The 23,200-nt window shown below is 41.3% G+C and overlaps 1 protein-coding gene across 2 annotated transcripts; it reads left to right on the top strand.

The window, feature by feature from the left end:
- The first annotated feature begins 12,325 nt into the window (after positions 1 to 12,325).
- zfpl1 (zinc finger protein-like 1) lies at positions 12,326 to 17,137 on the top strand. 2 transcript variants are annotated; one of them, XM_034606097.1, is made up of 8 exons: positions 12,326 to 12,518; positions 13,967 to 14,079; positions 14,174 to 14,285; positions 14,414 to 14,607; positions 14,797 to 14,875; positions 15,369 to 15,560; positions 15,672 to 15,795; positions 15,889 to 17,137. In XM_034606097.1, the coding sequence occupies exons 2-8, from the start codon at positions 13,978 to 13,980 to the stop codon at positions 16,073 to 16,075; spliced, it is 990 nt and encodes a 329-aa protein (XP_034461988.1). In that variant the 5' UTR covers positions 12,326 to 12,518; positions 13,967 to 13,977; the 3' UTR covers positions 16,076 to 17,137. The 2 variants fall into 2 exon arrangements, with proteins under 2 accessions (XP_034461988.1, XP_034461987.1); XM_034606096.1 differs by having other exon boundaries at positions 12,327 to 12,529.
- The last annotated feature ends 6,063 nt before the right edge of the window (positions 17,138 to 23,200 follow it).

Below are 23,200 nucleotides of genomic sequence, written 5' to 3'. Positions count from 1 at the left end.
AGCCTATAATATTAAGAAAACGGGGCTGGCAGGGTGTGTGTGTGTCTGTGTGTGTGTTTCTAGGACAATTATGCTGCATCATTGTCATCATCACATCTTCTTCAGTGTTACACATACATCATCCTTCAGCCAAACTGGCATCTGATTGGGGTTGAAATTTTAAATTGTACTCAGATAAACTTTTTCCAACAGGATTTAGTTTTTTTCGTCAGACCTAATAAATAGCCAGTCGACCTCGACTGTTAGAAGGAAATCATTTGGTCTTTTTGGTCAATCTCCTTTGTGTGTTTTTGTAATGACCTTTGTTAGACTCTGTAAAACTGAGGGGACTTTTTTGTAGACAGAATGTGTCCTTGAAAATGAGCATTGGGATGGAAACGTTGGGTTCTTTAGCAGGACGGTTTTGTTCTCAAAAAGTGTACAGCAGACTAACTTGAAATTCAGATTAGAGTTTATCACAGATTTAATTCAACACAAGAATGATTCTTTCAGCATATATTGGCTTTTCTTTAAAGGTGCCCGTTAGCAGCCAAACTAGCAGCGCAGCTTGTGGCTAATGCGGGTCGCTCAATTGGTCCAGACATTCATGTGTCTCTCAGAATGATTTATGATCAATGTCCTCTGACATATCATCCTGTCAAAACACCTATACTCACCAGTACTTTAGTTTAGGACTAAAGGTCACCCCAGTAGAGCACATACCTCCATCAAGGCCCACCCTGTAGTCCTCTTAAGCTGCACCAGGTAACACATAGATATTACTCCCCTAAATATGCCTTGTTTTCTTTAGTCAGGATCCATGAAGTATTTCCTGGGAAATCGGTGCAAAGAGCTCTCCCTCTCTCAATGTTAAAATTCACCCCTCAGTCTGCATCTGCGCCAACATTTATCTTCGTTGGCCCATGTCCCATCCTTCCACCAAGTTTTGTGCAAATCCATTCAGTAGTTTTTGCGTAACCCTGCTGACAAACAAACCAACAAACAAACGGAAAGGACAATAACATTACCTCCTTTGTGGAGATAATGAAATAAATACAAATTACATTTGAATAGCTGTACTTATGCTTTCTGCTAAGTAGCTACTGTTAGCATGCTTACAAGCTAGCAATTGTAATCAATCGGCGATGCATACACCTGCCCATGCTTTACATTCATTCTCATTGGTTGCAGCTTTCATTGTGAAACTGCAGTAATCTGCAGTAATTGAGCCACGGCAAGTAACATGGAACCCTGAAGCTGCAACACCACTACTGCACAAAGAACTCTTCACCCATTTATTCGACTCAATACACATAACCCCAAACTAGATCGAATCAAATCAAATATACTTTATTGTCCCCATGGGGAGATTTTTCTTGGGCCAAAGTGCTACAGCAGCTGAAGAACAGTACATTGTGTAACAAACCACAAAGAACAGTACACAAGGACATATCGTGTGCGACCAAGAATAATAATGTAGAATAAAAGTGAGTTGAATATTGCACCTGCCCTAAAAACACTTAAAGGATATAACACATGAAAAACCGAACTGGCATTAAAACCTAAAATCCAGAGCATAAAATGTAGCAGACATAGTGCAAAGGTTTTTAAATACATGGCAGAATCAATTAAGAATCAGAATCATTAATGTCTGCTTGAAGGTAACCGGTCAAATTCAGAGAACAGAATGAGTGATGGGTTGTGATGGAAATCTGAAAATACAAGAGGCTGGAACACCAAATTTGTCTTTGTGTATTTCAATAGGGTCTTTCTGCAGAAATGATCAACACAGAGAGGCACAGGGATCTCAGAGTGAAGATGAGGAACAGTCAAATGCAAGGATCTTATATAGGAGAACTAAGGCTGTTTGTCTGAGCCAGTTCAGACTGGTTCTGTAGGCGCAGTTTGAGAAAGGAATCAAAACACAGACATCTGATTTACATATGTTTCCTTTGGAGATAGAGCAGACATAAATTCAGTTCTGTGGAGAGTAAATGAGTGATAAAAAAGGTCATAAAGGTTTCAGGTCATAAAAGTATTCAGACATGTTATATAGGTTTCAGGTCACAAACAGTTCAGGTCATAAAAGTCTCAATCAGGTCTGCAAAGACTTACCTTTCAACTACAAAATAGGTTTCAACCACACTTAGTTATTTTTCCACTACAGGGTCATTAAGGATCCTGTGTGCCAGTCTGACCACAGAACCTTCCTAGATGGTCTGAAGGGAAGGATAGTCCTTTAGAGAATTGTTGTTGTTGTCGTGAACAGGTCCCGTGGTCATGAACGTCCTGTTGTGATCGACAACGTCACTTACATTGACGAGTCCCAGCCACCACTGCTACTGGTTGCCTGTTTATTCAAATTTGGTTAATATTGAAGGTATTGTGAGTCCAAATCGCACAAAATTCAACACTGCACTTCCTTGGGGCCTTAATACACAGGCCACGTGTGAAGGCAATAAGATGAACGGTTCTCAAGATGTATGAGCCACAGTTAGAAAGGGATTTCTGGAATTATTAGATTGATGGTGGCATTTTGCTCAAAGCTTTGCTGTGGGTAGAGTTCAGTAGAGGTGCTGGCATGGCTGTGGACTCTTTCTTTCCTTTTTTAATGATGGATCTTTTATTCAGTTTATGAGCCTAATATAGCAACATGCTGTTTTGTAAGCATTGCATTGCTGTCTGATTAGCATTCTGTTAGGGTGCAGTGAATGTATTGTACCATTGAGGTTGCTTCCTGTTGTTTTTGTTCATTACTTATTGAAAAGAACATTCTGACAGCACATGAGTGAAGAAGAACCAGTGATTTCCATCACTGTTGCCTTCTAGTGGGTGGTGCCATCCTTCTGATAGACATTTACATGTCAGCCCAGGTGTTATAACCTCTCTACCTCCTCATTATACGCTCAAATGTAAACGCCTCTCTTCTCATACACCTGTCTTGTTATATTCACAATGTGTCACACGTTTATACGCTAACATATAATTCAAACCGTGGTTGTCTCATTTATGCAAAGGAAAGAAAAAACTAGCTGGGCACACAAACTTAACAATGAAAGGAGTGGCTGCTAAAAATGTTGGCAGTTGGCATTTATCAGGCAGCAAAAAGAGTAATAGCCCCATAAAATGAAGAACAATCTGTAAGCTTTCCACATCAGCTCCTGCAAGAAACAACATCTCTCATCACTGATTCGGACTCGAATGGATTTCTAAAAGTGTCTCCAGTTTCGGCAATTTGTTTACATTTCAAGACATATAAAAGCGCATTAGCCTCTGGCCTGTTCTTAGAATTTGTTGTAATCTCAAACGTAGGTCCATCTTTTCACAGTTTTGTCTTTCAGATGATGACAGATTAGCGGTGACTATATATCAAGGGTTATTTTCCATCCATCCGAGTGTTCACTTTTATTCATGGGAGATTTAAGTGGTGCTCTGATATTTTTGACAAAGCCATTCTGATCAGACTCCTCACAGGTAGCTGATACTGGCACATAACTTTAATGGTTCATCTCCCTCAGCTCTGACTGAACATATCCATTCCACTGATCAAATCATTCATCGACTGCACTAAAAACAACTGTATCTTCATGGTTTTAGCTTCCATCCTTTACTGTTTACGCCTCCCAAGCAGGAGGTGTGAGGGACACACAGTATGTAAACCAATGAGCAGGGATTCAGCACGACAGATGCCTCTGCTGTTTTTACTTTGCTTTGACATTGAATGGTCAAGTGCAATTTAAGCTTGTTTAAACCGGGCCTAGCAGAGCCACTGGGTGCAGCGAGTCACAGATGGCTCACGTACAAACAGCCACTGGACATGATATCAAACCGTAGTGTTTACAGATCACAGCCCGCGAAGCCATGCTCTTGCCCCCGCACCGTATGGTAACACCAAGCGTGATCAGTGTGATTACCGTGGATCAATAGGTTCTACCCCTCATCTTCACTCATAAGCAACAATTCTGGTGAAGGTCAAAGCTCAAACAGTGACCTTCAAACCTGAGCCAGAATCTTGTTTTATCAAGCACACAGGTGAAGAGGGTGAGTCAATGCACACCTCGAACACAACTACAACAGAATAAGACCTCTCTGACTAGTCATGTCTCATTGGAAAGGTTGGCCCCCATCTGTCTAAATAAAAAAGAAGAAAGAAGTTACAAAACAGGTGGTAGTTACAGATGTCTAGCCCTATTTGTTATCATACAGCGACTGAAAAAACCTATACCCCCATGAAACCACATTTAAATCCACTAGATCCTAATTTTGTTTGGGGGGGAGGGGGTCCACATTAAAATTGCACATACTCATTAATAACACCCCCTGTACATGTCCTAAGATTAATGCATACACACCATTTCTCGCAATGTTAAAGAAGGAAAGAAAAAATTCCTGACCTGTCCCCTGATCCGAATCTCCACCAAAAGTACCCAAATGACCAAAATGAATATATATGTATTCAGAAGGCAGCTGGCAATAGAACACTTGGTACAGGAGAGGAGGCAGCTTAAAAAGCAGTGGATAAAAGCCTCAGAAGAGCAGAAAGGGGGAATTAACATACTACAGGAGAACATCAAGAGCCGACTGACAACCTTAACCCTTTGATACACAAGCTATGCAATCCCCTTATGCACATAAGTCAAAAATTACCGGTATTCATTTCCTATGTTATTGCATGCATGGCTGAGTGTTTCTTTGCTATACCTTTGAAATCAATTTATTTCATCATTTAATATTCTAAATATTCATTAAATATTTTGTTTTTGAATACAACAAATCCTTATTTTCATTTTTCATTTTATGTTTACAAACAAACATACATTTTGTATTTCTACATCAAGTCTACACACAAAATGACGCATACAGTCTGAGTCTGGTCACTTTTGACCCATGTTGTGTATCAAAGGGTTAAGGTGAGCAGAGCGCCCAAGAACAGCTCAGAAAAGAAAAGAATGAGCAAGAACTTGTTTCTTTAAAGAACCCTTCAAGTTCTTGAAATCGTCATAGCCAATGGCTGACAAGCTATCTGGTAAAGAACAAGCTGGTGGATACAACGGTCCAAAAAGCTTGAATTCCAGGGTTCTCTGGATGTTTAGAACACACTAGAGTGATCTGGCACCAAATCCAATCAGCCAAGAGTGAGAAGCGAGATCTACATGTCATCTTCCTTGATCTTGCTAATGCATTTGGGTCAGTACCACATAGTGTCCTCTGGGCTGCTTCCGACTTCTGCAAAGTACCAGAGCCCATCACAAATTTGATTAAAGCCTATTTCGAAGATCTGCAATTCTGCTTTATGACACCAGATTTTACCACCATATGGCAGAGTCTGGAAGTAGGCATCATGGCTGGAACAAGGATTGTATATTGATCAGGATCAATAAATCAAAATCAAGAAGCATCTCAATAAGCAAAGGTAAAAGATCAGATCTCTTGATCAAGCATCAGGAAGAGGCAGCAAGATGTGCGGAGGCTGTCCCTCAAGCCAGACAGGGGCAGTGGATGAAATGGGAAAGCATAGAAAAAAGAAAGATCAGCTGGAAGGACCTCTGGGGAATGGAAGCAAGCAAGATTAGCTTCCTGCTTAGAGCAATTTATGACGTCCTTCCCTCACCAAAAAACCTACAGCAGTGGCTAAACGAAGATCCATCCTGCCCACTATGCTCAACTCCAGCAACCCTCAGGCACATCCTCACTGGTTGTAAAATAAGTCTCTCCCAAGGTAGGTATATGTGGAGACACAACCAGGTACTCAAATGCCTTGCAGCAACAATAGAATCAAAGATAACTGCTACCAAGGCCTTGCCATTCAAAAACATCAAACTCAGTCCAAAGGACAACTTTTGTCCGTGAGGGGGAACAGGGACAGAAAGGGCCTCCTCCACTGACCAGGAGTGGGCAGTTGGAGCAAGCCCGAGACTGGGAGATTTTTGCCCTGTGGAGGTTGGCTGCAGGGGTTTCTTTGCAACATCCACCATCAGGTTTCCCAAAGATCTGGGGATCCATGGACAAGCCCTGCGCCAGACCATAAAAGAGACATCACACACTCCAGAACGCTGCAGCCAATGGCTCTGGATCAGGAAGAAAGATCCCCACTGGGCCCCAAGATGCTAGGGACATGCACCCAGGTCTGATCAACGTGTGGTGGGCCAGCCTTAGAAGAGGGTGTCGTGATTAAAAGGCTGAAACACCTGATGGCTCTAAGGTACATGTCCCTAACATCCGCTGGTGGTCACTAACATCTTATAACATCAACTGGTGGTAGGCATTAATTAGTGCGGTAGAACGTACAAGGGATATTCTCCATCTTGTCCTATGTTCTAAAAAGGGAAAGTGTTTAGTTTAAAAAGGCAAAGAGATGTCTGATCTACTGAGCGGCCACATGGCTTTCATAGTGCTGCCACACAAGCCAGTAGTCAGATTTACCTTTAGCCTCAATGTACTCTCAAGTTCGGGCTGTATCATTTATTACAAGCCCAAAACATTTAATGACGCTAAGGTTAACAGTTATGTCCCTAACATCCGCTGGTGGCCACTAACACCTGCTAACATCTACTGGTAGTTGGTAACCTAAATTGTGCAGAAGACCTTCAAACGTACAAGGGATATTCAACATCTTGTCATATTTTCTAAATATGTATGTATGTATGTATGTATGTATGTATGTATGTATGTATGTATGTATGTATGTATGTATGTATGTATACTTGGCTATTTCGCCTTCACTCTATTGGAGCTGGAACATTTAATCCTTGCCTACGTTCTGTCTTTCTTCACAGATGGCGCTCTACTGTGAACAGCAGGTCCTGCTTAGTCTGATGCTGGCTGCTGTTGTGTTGTGACCTGTCTTGATCTCACACAAAGGACAGAGTCTCACTTCTCTTCCTCTCCTCTGTGATCGTTATGCACTTTTGGATTTGAATAATGCCAAGCGAGAGCTTCTCCCTAATTGGCAAAAGATGTGTATTAAAATTTTAGGTCTTAAACGGTGGGGGAACCAATAATAAGGCTGATAGGGGTGAATCCTGTGTGGGATACAACACATTTCAGCTGATTTATAGAAAGTTTGCAGAATTCTCTGCTGCGTAAATGCACTGCAGTATTACACAGGATATAACAGGCATCTGTCTAAGAAATGTTTTCTTTTCTCTATCAGTCAGTGAGTCTGTTTGCATGTGAGTGAGTGGGTGGGTGAGGGAGTCTGGCACTCAGACAAAAAGCACCTATACTGTAATAACCAACCATTCATTTTTATTGAGTGATTAATTGTTTTGTACGACAATGCAACTATATTTGTTAAATGATGAACATTTGCACAAGTGCACTTTATATGCACATTTTATGTGCATGACCTGAGGAAGCATTATCGTTTGTGCAGCAGTGATGTTTTATGTTTTATTTCCCACTTTCCTCCCCAAGCTCAGCGACCAGGATGGTCTAAGTGCTCCAGGCTTCTCTGTCCGTTATGAGATTACTGGGTCCCAAATTAAATAGAGTCATATGCAAAGGTTGGGAGGCCAGGGAGGAGTCAGACAGGGCTGAGGTAATGTCAGTGTGTTTCTGCTCTTTATTGGGAGCAACACAGACAGAACCTTCCCAGCACATACACACACCACACACATACATGCATTTCCCTGTATCGATTGGATGGGTAAAAAAGGGTTGAGGTCAGCAGGCATATGTCTGAATTTCTTTCTCTCTGTCTCTCACACTCCATTTGTCTCTGTCTGATTCGATACTCTTCGCCCCCCATCAGGGGGCCATGCTTCATCCATACATCTGCGACTCCCCTCCCCTGACCTGCTCTCACTCTCTGTGGTTTCTTTGTGTCCGTCTCTTTGCCCTTCACTTGACATACATGAATCAATCAGTCAATCCAATTTCTTTCAGAGCAAAGCCTGATGGATTTGCCTCTGATCGGCCGTCCTGATAAAGTAACAGTATCCACAGTGTAATTATATTCTAAATTATTTGACGACTGTGGATTGGATTTAGCCTCATTTTCACTTATCACACCCAAAAGTACAAGATAAACAACAAAACACGTACAAACAAATGCAGAAATAAATTTCATAGCACAAGCTTGGTGTAAAATGGGGTAAACAGAGTCATGTTTACCCAGCCGAGCGGGACCCCCAGAGGAGTGTGAGATTGTGTCAGGTGCTCAAGATGATTATGGAACAGACATTGCTACCATATAAATGTTTTACCTGTTCTATTTTCTCTTTTCCTCTTGCAGATTGCAGCCTATTGTTTCCTTTTGTTCATAACAGATAATTATCACAGCAGGACTCGACGTGAATGAAACAATTAATGATTCCAACTCAATTCAATTCACAATAAATGTGTTCACCCAACAATAGCCACGTTCTCTATTTTTTTTTAAAATAGCTGCGCAGGACCTTAAATCCAAGCTTTGAAATTTCAAATGAATGATAGATCATAGTGATAATGATCAATGATGATAGTGACAGTGATTCCTCTTTAATTAAAGTGTAAGAAAAAAGGCATTGGCTCCCCCCCGCACTGAATAGTTATGGAGGGATGGATGAAATAAAATCTGGCATATTTACAACCAATTCAAATCTGGATCTGAATGTGGTATCATAAGGAGATTGTTGGGCCTTAGTGGAGGTTCAATCTACTAAGAGCCATTCTAGTTATTGCTCTGTACCTGCATGTAAGTAACTGCAGGTGCAGCCTGTGATTCACACAAATTCACTGTTGTAACATTTAACAATTAACTGAAACCTCAATTGAAAAACTCTATGTCACAGTGTAGTGATAGATCATGTCTGTTTAAAATAAAATGTTTTTTCATCTATTTGATCAGCAATTCTTGGAGCCACGAGACATGATTTGTACAGTAGAACATGGTGCATCTGTTTGTAAAGAGTCCGGGCAGAGGAGGGTGTGAAAATAATTGTGAAGTTGCAAGACTTGAAAATGTGAGATTTCTAGACATGGCATGATATGTACAGAATGAGTCCATAACACCACGGCAAAGCTTGATGGGACTCATGGATGGTGGGGCGATGCAGATCTCCCGCGTGACAAAGCTGAATCACATCAAAAAGTCATCACTCATGTAAGAAATGACCAAAACAGACTCTCTTGATTTCCAGCAGCCCTCTGATTGAGGGCCCAGTCCCGTTACCCCTCCCATCAGGGAACTAATACATTAAACAAGCCACGTCTGAATCTTAACACTTTCCCTCACAGATAGAGCTGATAGCTGATCAATAGTTGCCAGACTCAATCAATCAGTGAGCTCCCGCGCAACCCGACAACCTCTCCCGTCGGTGTTTGAGACCCAGCTGCCTCAGCTCCAGGGCTGGTTTGTCCTCCAGCGCCTCTGTCATTTGTCTCTAGATTTCCCTTCCATCTGATCGCACCAGTGCTTTTCAAATGCCCTTTCCCCGTGTCCTTACGCTCAGTCTGTGATTTATACTGTGTGTGTGTCCCTGGTCACAGCCGAGGACACTACCAGATCAAGCTCATTTGCACAAAGCCATTTAGTCTCATATTCATATTTCTAACTCAAACAAATTAAACAATATGCCACTGGGGGTGAGGTGATCCCACATGTATTTACACTTATTTAAGCATTTAGAAACCGCCTATTCACACAAATCTTGTATAACAAGGGTGGATGTTAAATCGAGGATGGATTTTACACTCAGTTGCATTAAACTGTTTTATTTTTTAATTTCTGTGCATGAAACCTCATAGATGTTCCGCACATCTCCGCTTCCTGCCTTTGCACTCGGACTGTGGGCGCTTCTTCTTCTTTTTCATTTTTGATTCACTCACTTCCCTCCACAGGCAATTCGCATGTGCAGTGAAGTGTGAAGGGAAAAAAATTGTACCCTCGTTCTCCAATACGTTCATGGCCATTTACACCCACTCGCAGACATGCATATACTGTAAAGACAAAACATCGTTGTTATTCATGCAGAGAGCATCCCGCACACGCTGATGTCATTAATATGCGTTTAAAGAGAAATGCTTGTCCGCAGGGCTGGACCGTGAGCTATCATGGCTGCCATGTGAGGGCCCAAGTTTGTAAATCAACTGCTCTGAATGACTCTAACTATGTTGATGTCTGTCAAGGATGGGAAGGTTTTTATGACAGTCATTTCCCAACGTCCCCTATACTGTCTTCTTCTCCCATTTACATTTATGACATTCAGCAGACTCTCTCCTCGAGACCAGAGTCAAATGCTGCTCATTAAGACAACACCATTAGATCAAATGAAGACTCACAGTTGGCTGCAATCAAACCATCTCGGTGATCTGCTAATTATGAGCAATTTAAAAACTACACTTGCTCCTTCATAACATCTGTTCTCCTTTGTCTTTTACTGGTTCTGATGAAGTCGCTGCAGTCATACAAATGCCTCGGGTCATTGATTCCTACATTCATTGATATCTATTTAAAGGATCCACGCACAGATAGAAGATCTATAATCTGACCCCCTTTTGGGCTCTGTTCCGCTATTGAAAGGTTAACATCTTCCTATGCATGTATAGTGTTTATAGTGTGCACTCTTTGTGTTCTTGGTAAAAGCTAATAGCTCTTGGCTGTCAGTTTGTGCACCATCTGCTGAGTAAACACGTTAACTGCAATCTGACGCGAAAAGGCAGGAGCCCAGCAGAACATGGAGATTTCTGCTGCTGTTTTTTATGGAAAGAAATGTGATTGTGTTACACTTGACATTTGTATCCCTTTGATGCCTCTTCACTACAATTCAACATGAGTGCAAAAAAATCTAATAAAAATGTAGGACTATATATATATATCATTTTCTTTACCCTACATATTGCAGATGCTACTAAATTATGCAGTGGCTATTTATCTTTACTACTTATTTGTTCTTTTACTTCCTTGTGCTGCTGTGGCATCAATATATTTCTGTCTAAAAGGCTTCAGGCTTACATTGTGGCTGCTGTTATAAGCGTGACATAAAGGAGAGAGTCTTCTGCAGTGTGAAGTAACATGTTTATTCAGGTAATGAGAGAGGATAAGGAATACAAAACAGCACTGTGAAGATAATGAGCAGATACAAAGTCTGTTTTACTAAATCATACATCATAACAGCTCAAAATTTGCCCTTAGATGTCACTTTCTTCACTTACTTATATAGACGGAATACAAACTGGTAACAGCCTGTTGTGCAGTTTATAAAAAGGAGGCTACATGAACACTCATTGCAGCAGCTGCTGATATAGAACATCGCATTAAGCAGACTCTCTACATGTGTAGTGTAGCATTTACAATATTACCCATTTCTGCAAAGCAGATTGAAAACGTTTCAAAATGCCTCCACGAATTAGGAGGGTCAAGCTTTTGTCAGTGTATGGGTTAATCCGCAGGGACACAGCAGATCACACCCTACAAAGTGGGTGTATAGGGAATGCAAAATGCTTAAATCAAGCCCCATTGAAAATCATATGAACCAATGTGTCATAATATCCCCTGAGAGCTTGTCACCACTTTCAAACACTAAATCAAAATATCACCATGGAGACAGTACATATATGGACACTTTGGATGTCTTCCTTCCATAGCTTCCTATAAGATGAAGGAGACGAGAAGGTCAACATGTTGGCATTATGCTAAACAATCATTTGAACATTCATTTACCTACAAGTGCTGTTCTTTAAAGCATCATATGTGCACACAGACACAGGAAAATATTATTACAAGTTTTACAAACATGAGGCCATTAATGGAATGTGGGGCAGGAGCCCAGACAAAGAGATGGTTGGAACCCTCCTAAAAATAAGGACCTAGAAGACATACGATTTGAATATGCACCAATTCTAATAAACTGTAAACTATGAAACACTATATGTTTATTTATTAGGATCCCCATTAGCTGCACCCTAAAAACTGTAACCAATTTGAAACCATAGAATTGGACACACACAAGTTTTTAAAAACATCTTATAATAATAATAATACACAAAAATAACAACAAGGCAACCACTTCAAAGCTGAATTTTGTAGTTTTCTTTTAGTGATCTTTTGAAGGAGACTATATTCTTGATCTGTGTGATAATAATTGGTAACCGGGCAGAATTACCTCTAAATTGTGACAGGCATGGTGAAGAAATAAGTGAATTAATATCAGCACTAAATAACGGAAACCACAATTTTACATTGGGGGATACGTCAGGAAAATGAGCAAAAAAATTTATGTATTCGTTCCATACTCCAGTCCAGTGGAGGGCCGCGTTGCATCTATAAGCCTGTGTGCCAACCACCGAGAGCACTTTATGTAAGAGAAAGAAGAAGAACGTTACACACTCCGGTCAGCAGGTGGCGGTGTGCGGATTCCTGTTTCACAACAGAGAGACACGAAGCGGAAGAGACGTGGCACATAAACAGAGAGGGAGGAACCAGCTAGCTGCTGCTGCTGCTACTTTACCGATGACAGCTTGTGTATCCGCCTCCCGTGAGGATCCGAGCAGGAAGCGTCAATGACAGCCACTCAAAGTCTGAACAGGCCGGGACGTGATTAAAGTCTGTGTGACAGGTAAGAGCCAAGTAATTTATCACCTGAGCTGACACTTCCTCAACTCCTGCTGCTAGCTAGGTTAGCCCGCTAACGTCGCCTCACCTGATAACTTCCAGCTTAGCTAGCAGCTAATGCTAGCTCAGGTGGACGCTGGCAGGAAGGAGCTGGCGTTGGAGCTAACAAGACGTGTTTTTAGTTTGTGGTGTAACATGAAGTCAGACCCACGACCTGCAGAAACGTGTAGCTTGTGTTTGTTTGGCCTAAATAGTGCAGACACAGGAATACAAATCACGTCAGCAATCAGTGTAAGTTGCTCTAAGAGCTGAATGCTACTGATAAACACTCAATGATTAAATCAAATGGTTTCATGATAACCTGTTTATATCCATAACATGACGAGGATTTGATTTTGAAAACAGCAACTCTGATGCATAATATAATCATACTTAATAATAATTTGACTGCTGGTGACATGACAACTAGGAGAGTATGTGTATCTTAATGTCACTATGCTTGAACAGAAATCTCAGAAAATGTCACTTAATAACATTTGGAATGGCCTTTTTCTTTTGTCTGTTTAAAGGACTACACTGTTGATCCTGTTGTTTTACATATCAGTTTGTTTTTATTAGACTTCTCACCTTGTGTTCTGTCCTATTCTGGACTTGTTTTTTGTTGTAGTGTGTAGTACATATTAGAGTGTAGCCATTTCAGGTTTCTCTGTCAAGGTTCTTGCTGAACTTGACACGCAGACAGTTCAACAGTTAAAATGTAGCATTCATTTCATTATTGCTTGCTGGCTGGGAAGTGTAATAGACCTTAATGCTTAATCAATCGTAATATATAATGTAGTATGTATGTATTATAATGTATTATTATTATTATTATTACCAAAATCCCTGGAAATACTAACATGTCAGTTTGTGAGAATATGCTCACAATCCTCCTTCACAATATTTACATTTATTGTCGTATGTCAAGATTCTTTGGAAAAATCAATTGGAGAAACTGTAACAGAACAAAGTCTATAGACAGTTATGTCTATATTTGACTAAAGCAGCAAATTAAATAACTTTCAAAGCAAGTTTCTTTATCTAAATGAGTCAATGATGAATTTCCTCAAAAATGTTACTCTCAACATGAGGCGAGTGAGGAAGTTTCTGCACCTGAAGTGGTCACAAGCAGAAATATACCAACAGCAAACGTGTCAGGCTGTCAGGAAAAAAATAAAGAGCTATTTGCCTCTGTTATGTCTGCAAGAAAACATTTACCCCAGGATACATTGATACAATGTAAACCTTTAAATGTTAATACTTTATAAGTAATGAAGACATACCTCTTGCTTCTACCTCTGCTCACACTAAACAGCAGGGCAGTTTCTAAGTTATGGAACAATGAGAACTGATATTGTTCATGTATATGCATCTTTAACAAACCTGCTGGACTGTTGGTTGTCATCCAAACAGCACAGGTGGCTATGGGTCTCTGCAAGTGCCCAAAGAGAAAGGTGACCAATTTATTCTGCTTCGAGCATCGTGTCAATGTGTGTGAGCATTGCCTCGTCTCCAACCACAACAAGGTGAGTGGGCGAATGAGTATCACAATACGTGTATTTCTGAAAAAACATATTGTGCTCAAATTAAAATTCTGCATTTCCATCCCCTGCCCTTCAGTGTATCGTGCAGTCATATCTGCAATGGCTCCAGGACAGCGACTACAACCCTAACTGTGCTCTGTGTAATACTCTGCTGAATGCACAAGACACAGTCAGACTCATCTGCTATGGTAAGATTCTACATTTTCTATTTATATTAAATTCATGGGGATGTATTGGTCAAGCAAATCACATGGAGAGAAAAAAAAGGCATCCCTTCCCTGTTTGGATTTCAAGAAATTGTTTTTGCCATCCACAGATGTGTTCCACTGGTCCTGTCTTAATAACTTGGCATCTCGACTGCCACTCCATACGGCTCCAGCAGGGTACCAGTGTCCCACCTGTCAGGGTCCAGTGTTTCCCCCCTCTAACCTGGCCAGCCCAATTGCCGATGTGCTGAAAGAACAGCTGTCATCTGTTAACTGGGCTAGAGCTGGTTTAGGGCTGCCGCTGGTAAGGGCCTGTTCTCGTTAAATCCTTTCTGTGTTGCTCTCACAACCATTTGACAATCTTTCTGAAAACAAATGAAATGAAAAGAAAATAAGACATCCAGAATTGTGTGAACCCTCCGGCTATATTTAAAATGCACATTTTAAAGATGTAATGTTCAAACATTAATAAAATGGGATCTCTGACTGACAGATTGAAGAGCCCATTGAGGCCCTTGAGGAGCCCACAGCAAATGATGTCACTGATTATACTGACTGGTCAACATTTGATGGTAAGACATAATGTTTGTTTTTTTTAGACAATTTCAAATATTTTTAGCTGTTATTGAAACATACAATATGTAACAATTCTTCATTCAAATGTCTTAAACAACTAGAAACAACTTTCATCATCTAAAATCTTTCAAGCCATGTTTAAATCAAGTTAAATTAAGTTTTTTTTCCTTTCACTATTTGTATTGGCCACTCTTTGTGTTAGCTTCTCCTTTTTATTACATGAATAAATCTTTAACACATTACCTCATCCATCAACATAATTTACCCCTGAGTTGCATCAGGTAGATTTTCAACATCATCTCCCATGATCCCACGCTGCTACATGACATCATCAAGCTAGCTCTTTTGTTATCGTTTTAATTGAGAGACTCCCAGTGGCTGAAGTTACATATTGCACTTTTGAGGTTTAGTTTACAGTGAAAGTCAACATGTGTACATATTGGGCAACATGATCAAATCATTAAATGATGTCTTTTTCTGTCTCGACAGCACAAGAGCAAAGTAACGTATACCCAAGCCACTCCTACAACACCAGCGTCAGTCCACCACCAAACCCAGTCTCAGCTCCAGCACAGGAAGATCTTGGTGGTCCTCGTAAAAATGGGGATCCAAATTTGCAGGAGCAGTCCGTAATGAACTTTACTACTGGCAACGCCTGTGACACTGTAACATTACACTCAGGTAAAGCAATGAAAAGCCATCTGAGTCCTCTCTGCAGCTCTGCGTTCCCTTGTGTTGCCTAAAACGTAATGAAACTCAAGAGTCGCTTTTCTGTTTGTTGTTATTCTCCAGCATCATCCCCAAGAAAGCTCTATGATACTCGAGACGTCGGCCAAAGCTCTGTCACACAGATTGACTTTGACGACGACAAATACCGGAGAAGACCAGCGTTAAGTTGGTTTGCTCAAATTCTCAAGTAAGTTCTACGAGTTACTGCTGTGACACTTGGAATAAGTTTTATGACATGGTTTTGTGATCTCAAATTTAACAAATGTATTAATCTTTCCAGGAACCGCACCGGTGGAAAGCGGACATCTCTGTCCTGGAGGCAGCGGGTCTTCATGCTCCTTCTGGTCGGAGTGCTTGGATTTTTTACGTTGATAATCATCATGGCTAAACTCGGACGTGCCTCGGCTGGCTCAGACCCAAATTTAGATCCTCTTCTTAACCCCAACATTCGAGTGGGGAAAAACTGAATACGAGCATCGATCTGTTTCTCTTCCTTCTGTGTTACCTTGGGACTTTCAATACACGGTTATGCCAGTAGAGGGAGCTGTTTACCCAACTTGAGTGGAAAAGAGATGCTGCATCTCTTCAGAATGGAATTACTGGATCCATTCATTTACATCAGACATTACAAACATGCCATGGCCCTTCTGACCATGAAAATATGTCACAACATTCAGGAGGTGTTCTGTGATCCCAGCTAAGCAACCTGAAAGTTTAATGTTGGACCAAGGCCTGAAATCGTGAACAGTAGATAAAAGGGTCCAGTAAGTGTTGCTATCTGTTGACAAAGAGTATTTATATTTACTAACATTCGTCACTGACCTTTTTTAAGGTCAAATTTTTAGTTCATTAGAAACTAATCAAAACGCTGTTGATGTTGAGAGAACATCCGTTGCTGGTGTCAGAATGTATATATTCAGTTACGAAACGTTAAGTAACGTTCACAGGGTTACAAACTGATTCCACATGTGGATTTGAATTGAGTGGCCTTACAGAAGAGGTCAGAACTGGAATCAAATACCCCCTCACATGATTAACACAACTATTTATGGGTGTCTGCTTTATTTCTGAAATTGAGTGTATTGCTTTTAGACTTGCCATACATGTACATTTCCCTGATGTTTTTTTGACCGTCTATTAAAGGGGAATACTACAGAACTTCAGTATGTTAATATTTTTCACACTTCATGAATCATCTGCTGTGCACAGGCAAAATCAAGAGTGCAGGAAGTTGTATTATTTCAATTTCTATGATGATGAATAATATTAAGTTATAAAACAAATATATTACTGTTCCATATTTGACTGCAGTTGTTCAAACATGTTATTCCTCTTCCCAGGTTTTAGTAACAGATTGTGACATATGGATACCACCATAGTAAATTGTAAATTTGTCAAAGAAAGATTTATGAGTGAAAATAACACAAAGCAAAATTGCACCATAACGGCAAGTAACTACTCATTTACTCTCTCTAATTTCTCTGGCAAGACTACATATTTCTCTGACTCCTGTAATAAAAGTTTCCTTTCAAAGATCATGTGTGGACCTTATTTCACCTGCAGTAAATACAAGCTCACATAGAGTCACAGGGTTTGTGTGTGTTTCTGACTTGATACTGTAGATGCCTCAGTCTGTGTTAACATGACCAACAGAGATATGTTTGGACCAGATTCAAATGACAAATTTGTTGTTGGGTTCTAGTTTGTATAATTAAATGGCATGTTTTATTGCAGTTAAAAATGTTGTAACTAAAAATCATTTTCTGCATAATGTCACATTGTCATATCCCAGATACAAACAAGTCTCGGGTTGGTAAAGAAGAATAGAAAAAAGAAAACGATCTCATGTCCTGTTCTTTTTGAAGGAGAAGGTGGTTATTAGATGCTTCAGCCTTGAGCAGAACACTGAACTTTTGCTGAGAATGAGAAATACCAGTCAGACGTGCCTGTAGATAACACCATATTAATTATCGACCTTACACCATGAATACTTAGTATATCACTCCCCCTAGTGGTGTGACTGGCTCAGGACCTCCTCAGCAATGTCCTGTGAAAGTCAGCGAAGTCGCTGACTGGACAGAGCCCAGGGCCGCTAAAGGGCTGCAGTTGCCAGTGACAATACACACTTTATATTTTTAACTTATACTGGCTGTATATTGTACTCTCATAGGATAATTACTTACTACCTTGGCTTAGAATTAGCATCCTATTACAAACATTTTCTTGTTGCATAATACTCAACATCCAAAGGTTTTCCTCTGCGGAAAAACAATCTTTCTTGCATTTGTGTATGTTTTCTTATGAGTTTCAGAGAGTTACCTGCCATAGAGGTTATGTTTTCACCTCTGTCGGTTTGTGTGCAGTCTGGTTTGTTTGTTTGTTCTTAGGATTACGCAAAAACTTCTAAACATACTTCCATGAAACATGATGGCATTTCCAACCTTAAACCATTTCAGTCCCTTTAAAGCTTAGTGATTCTGCACTGCATGTGTGATGAACTACAGCAGGGGATGGCTGCATGTTGATCTGTTCACAAATCTGAACAAAGTCATCTCAAACAGGCCGTACAGTTGGTCAAAGACTCACTGAGAGATGTTGAGGATTGTTCAGCTCTAACACTGGCCATGATGTTCATTTACCTGAAATAGAGCTGATGTGGACATCTCATTTCCTAAAGTCATTTTACTAAACGATGTAACAACTGTAACAGCCTCATTAGAACGAAAATGTCAAACAGAAACTATCTCACAATGTTCAAGAAAGTGAAAAATGATTTGTGGATCCTTCCACCAAGTTTTTTGATAATGTGTCCAGTAGTTTTTGCGTAATCTTGTTTACAAACAGACGGACAAGTGTATTAAATCATGAGTTCCTCGGTCGGATATAATTAGTTGCCTGAGAAAAATCAGTCAGAAACTGCTGCATTCATTACTGGGCCTCTGATGGTCTAGATCCCCTTTGATGTAACGTTGTCACACACTGTCCTTGAGAACTCTCGTAATAACCCCTGGCGAGTGGTATCAGTAAAAACTCACAGCTACATCACATGTTCGCATGAGTTGCCTCCTCTGACTTTCCACTGTGTCTGGCAAACAGTTGCGTAGGTTTGTCATTGATCGACAGAGGATCTGAGCCACGTTACATTGATGTAGGGAAAGTCGCCTGAGGCTATGAATATTATAATAAAGCCCCTTTTCAATGAGGATGACAGATGTGACAACCCGACCCTTTGATTTCAGTTGTCTCATGTATTTCTGGGCACAGAACGCGTTTGTCATGAGCGGTTTATTAAAACATCATGTTGTCTTATGTAGTGCAATTACCTCTGTCACTCTATTGGAGTTCAATTATTTCTCAGTAGCTGTGAGTTATTACATTGCGCATTGCAGTGACATAATAGGGACATCCCGATCAATAACTTGCCACTCTGTAGTTGACGTGTGCACTGTAAGCCGCACAGTTTTTCTCTTCCTCTGCTCTGCACAATCAAGGTTGAACGTTTGACATTTGCCCTGACGTCAAAGCTTTGTGGTTCTTAACCCAGCATCATCACAGATAACACATAAAGTGATAAAAGATTGTTTTGTGAATATTCAAAAAGTTGTGATTGATATCTGATTCCAACATACCATCCCTGCAGTTTTTTAATTATCCTCTGACATTTTGGTAAAGTGAGCCTCATAACAGACGTCAAGCACGTTTCTTTAACAAACAAACCCCTAAAGTCATGTCCTTGTGGCCTTGTCCAAAGATCCCTGAAAAAAATATATTTAATTTATTGTATATATTGCTAATATATTGTGCAATTATTTAATTTAAATTGTATGTAACAAGAGAATTAGGCTACAGAGAGATTTGTACATTAGAACTGCATTTTAATAATTTATATTGGTATGCATTGAGTGAATTTGGTGTACAATAGAGTTAATAGACTTCAAATCTGTCAAAACTGGCTCCTCTGTCATTGGACAGCACCAGAGTATATATATTGATGTGTGATTGTGAGTCGTTCACATGTGCTTCCCACTTCTATTACTAGGTTCGTCACAGACAGGCTGCAACTCTGATACAAGGAGCATCTCTGCCTGCGTCATCCCTGGAGCCTCCTGAGAACGTGAGTACAGATGTTTGCAGATGTATCAAGAAAATTCAAAGTCAAATATTTGATATAATGTCTGAAATAGAAGTAACTCAATAATGTTAGAATCATAAAACTTTTTTTGTTTTATAAATTGAATGTGTCAAAGTGTTGCTTGTATTTAACAATGTTGTATTTTGCTAAAATAAGTTATTTTTCAAATATTTAGCTTTTTACAGCATGTAGCTCTGCAATCACTTCAAAAATAATAACAGTTTTCTAGTTGTACTTTTTTACAAATGATGCAGCAATACCATGTAGCTGCTGTTGTGTAGTTTTGTGAACAAGTTATTCTTAATCTTTTGATATGAAATTTCATTAAATAAATAAAAACATTTTGTGGATGTATTTTGTGGAAAGAGCATAATGATCATGACTGTGAAATATTTCACCAGGGAATCAATATTCTACCCGTTTCTGAGGACGACTCCCAGCTGACAGATAGCGGAATGTATGACCATCAAGAAAAAGACCACAAGCGTGGAAAGACTGCAAACTCAAAATCTCAACCAACGAAGAACCATCACCAAAATCAAGGCCGCCATCAGCACCACTACCAGAAAAAGTCAGATGACACTTATAGCCAAGAGTAAGTCATGCAATTTTTCTACTCTCATTAAATTTGTAAAAAGCTGGATCTAATTGTAAAGAGATGTAAAGGTTCTGTGTTTAAAGGAGCAGAGAATCCTGTGTGACATTAACCTCTTGTTTTGTGTCTGAACTAGCAGCCATTCATCAGCAGAGGACAGCATTTTCAGCGATCACCACCCCGACCATCGACGGCCAAGTGTCAATGACCAGACTCATCATCCTCCCTCTCACCATAACCATCACAAGCAAAATCACCACCGTGTTTCTCTCACAGAAGCCTCCCTGAGTTCCTCCACTAGTTCCTCCTCACACTCCTCTTCGTCTTCCTCTTCATCAACATCGTCCTCCCCTTCCTCCTTCTCCTCTTCTTCCCTCTCTTCCTCCTCCTCAGCCTCTTCCTCCAGCCTGTCCTCTGACACCAGCAGTGAGCGTTTGGACAGACATCCAGCGAGGAAGCCTCAGCACTCACAGTCCTGTACTGACATTTCAGGGAAAAGCAGGTATTTTGAAGAAGGAGACGACACAGCCCCGTTGATAGAGGGACGGGGTGATCAAAACAGGCAATCGGCCAGACAGAAAAGAGAGAAAGGCAAGTCCTCCCGCAACAGACCTACCCACAGCAAAAGGCAGAAGATTGCGAGAGGCTCTGGAAATGATGGAAGTTTCCGCAAGTCCAAATCCATGGAGGCTCTCACTGGACGAAAAGACAGTGAGGGCCATGGAAATTTGGATGAAATTGAACAAGAAACGAGTAAAGGTGAAGCCAAGAAGAATTTAATGAAGGAAAAAAAGAAGTTCTCCGCCTTTCTGAATGAGATCACTCGGCAGGTGCTCAGCCCGATGAGACTCACCACCCTTGGGGTCACAGATGCTCAAAGAGCCTGCAGTCCACGGCAGGGCTCCTCCGCCAGAGCCAGTAAGATAGACAGCCGCACTGAGAAACGCAGACAGCATAGGACTCGGCCGACCAGTGCAGACTCAGTTACCTCCAGCAGACACTCCCACACCAGTCAGCACTCCACTCGTCTCTCTAACTCTAAGTCCTTCCCACACGACCACACTTATGATTCTGCAGACTCCTCCAATCACATGTATCACAGGCCCAGAAGCTGCACCGACATTAACTGTTTGAAAAAACCTCACACGCAGACTCCTCAGCATCACAACCGCTCTTCTTCTTATAAGGGCCGCCACCGTCACCAAGGAGATCACACTTCCAGTCACCATGATCATCACTATGAAGAATGCAAGAGCCCAAGTCCTCAGCATCACCATGGAGACCAACACAACACAAGTCATCACCATTACCATGGACACCGCCGTGATCATCATCGTCATGGTGATCACCATAGCCCAACCCACCACCACGGTGAACACCACAACACTTTTCAGCACCACAGAGGCCACCCAAGCCCATCCCATCACCGTCACTATGGAGACCATCATCATGGAGATTGCTACAGCCCAACTCACCACCATGGACAGCACCACAGTGCAACTCATCATCACCATCGTCATGGAGACCATCAAGGCCCTGCCCGTCATTATCACCATGGGGAGGACCATGGCCACGGTCCACACCATCACCATGGAGACCACCATGGTCATGCTCCTCACCATGAAGATAACCATAATACAACTCATCATTATCATCATGGAGACCCCCCCAACACAAGTCATCATCATGAAGGTCGCCACACCCCAACACATGACCATGGAGACCACAATTCAGGTCACCATCCCCATAGCAACCACCCAGACACTGAACGTCCTACTACACCACATCAACACAGACACCACAGCCTATCATCGATTGAGCACAGAGATCATCACAGCCCAAAACATCAACATCACCATGGAGACGACCACAGCCCACCACATCAACATCACCATGGAGACGACCACAGCCCACCACATCACCATCACCATGAAGACGACCACAGTGAGGGCCATCACCATGGAGACCACCATAGTTCAGGCCATCAGCATCACCATGGAAACCAACACAGTTCAGGCCATCAGCATCACCGTAGAGACCACCACAGTTCAGGCCATCAGCATCACCATGGAGACCACCACAGTTCAAGCCATCAGCATCACCATGGAGACCACCACAGTCCAGGCCATCAGAATCAGCTTGGAGAGCTCCAGAGTCCAGCCCATCAGCATCACCATGGAGACCACCACAGTGAGTCACATCAGCAACAGCATGAAGACCATCTTGTTGAATTGCTTCAACATCCCCATGGAGACCACCACAGTCCAGGCCATCAACATCACCATGGAGACCACCATGGTGGATCACATCCGCATCACCATGAAGACCACCATACTGAATCCCATCAGAATCACCATGGAGACCACCACACTGAATCTCACCAAAATCACCAAGGAGACCACCACAGTACAGGACACAAGCATCACCATGGAGACCACCACGCTGACACTCACCAGCATCACCAAGGACATCCCCCTGAGTCGCATCTCAACCAATCCTACTCCAAAAACAATGACCACGACCATGACGGCCATGATGACCACCACACTCATCTAAAGGGCCATTCTGCTGACAGTCCTCCTTCACACAGGAAGCCAGAGTCTCTTATAACTAAAGCAGACCCAGCCAAGAACACTCTGAGCCCCGTCAGCCTGGAGGAGGAACGGACAAGTTTCACTGACTCATCAGCACATAAGGTTTGGCATTATATTCAAGACTCTTTCTGAAATCCACTGTTACTGTATGTTCAATAAGAAATTATTGACCGGTCAATAGTTGCCTGTGTTTTACTTGCTTAATTAACAGGTTATGCAATGATGTTCCACTCATTTGATTGTGTATTGATTTGTGTGCATGTTACTGTGT

The sequence above is a fragment of the Hippoglossus hippoglossus genome, chromosome 14 (genome assembly GCF_009819705.1).
Source record: "Hippoglossus hippoglossus isolate fHipHip1 chromosome 14, fHipHip1.pri, whole genome shotgun sequence".
NCBI classification, from domain to species: Eukaryota; Metazoa; Chordata; class Actinopteri; order Pleuronectiformes; family Pleuronectidae; genus Hippoglossus; species Hippoglossus hippoglossus.
The sequence above is the reverse complement of the archived record's forward strand: the minus strand, read 5'-3'. Positions and strand labels throughout refer to the sequence as shown.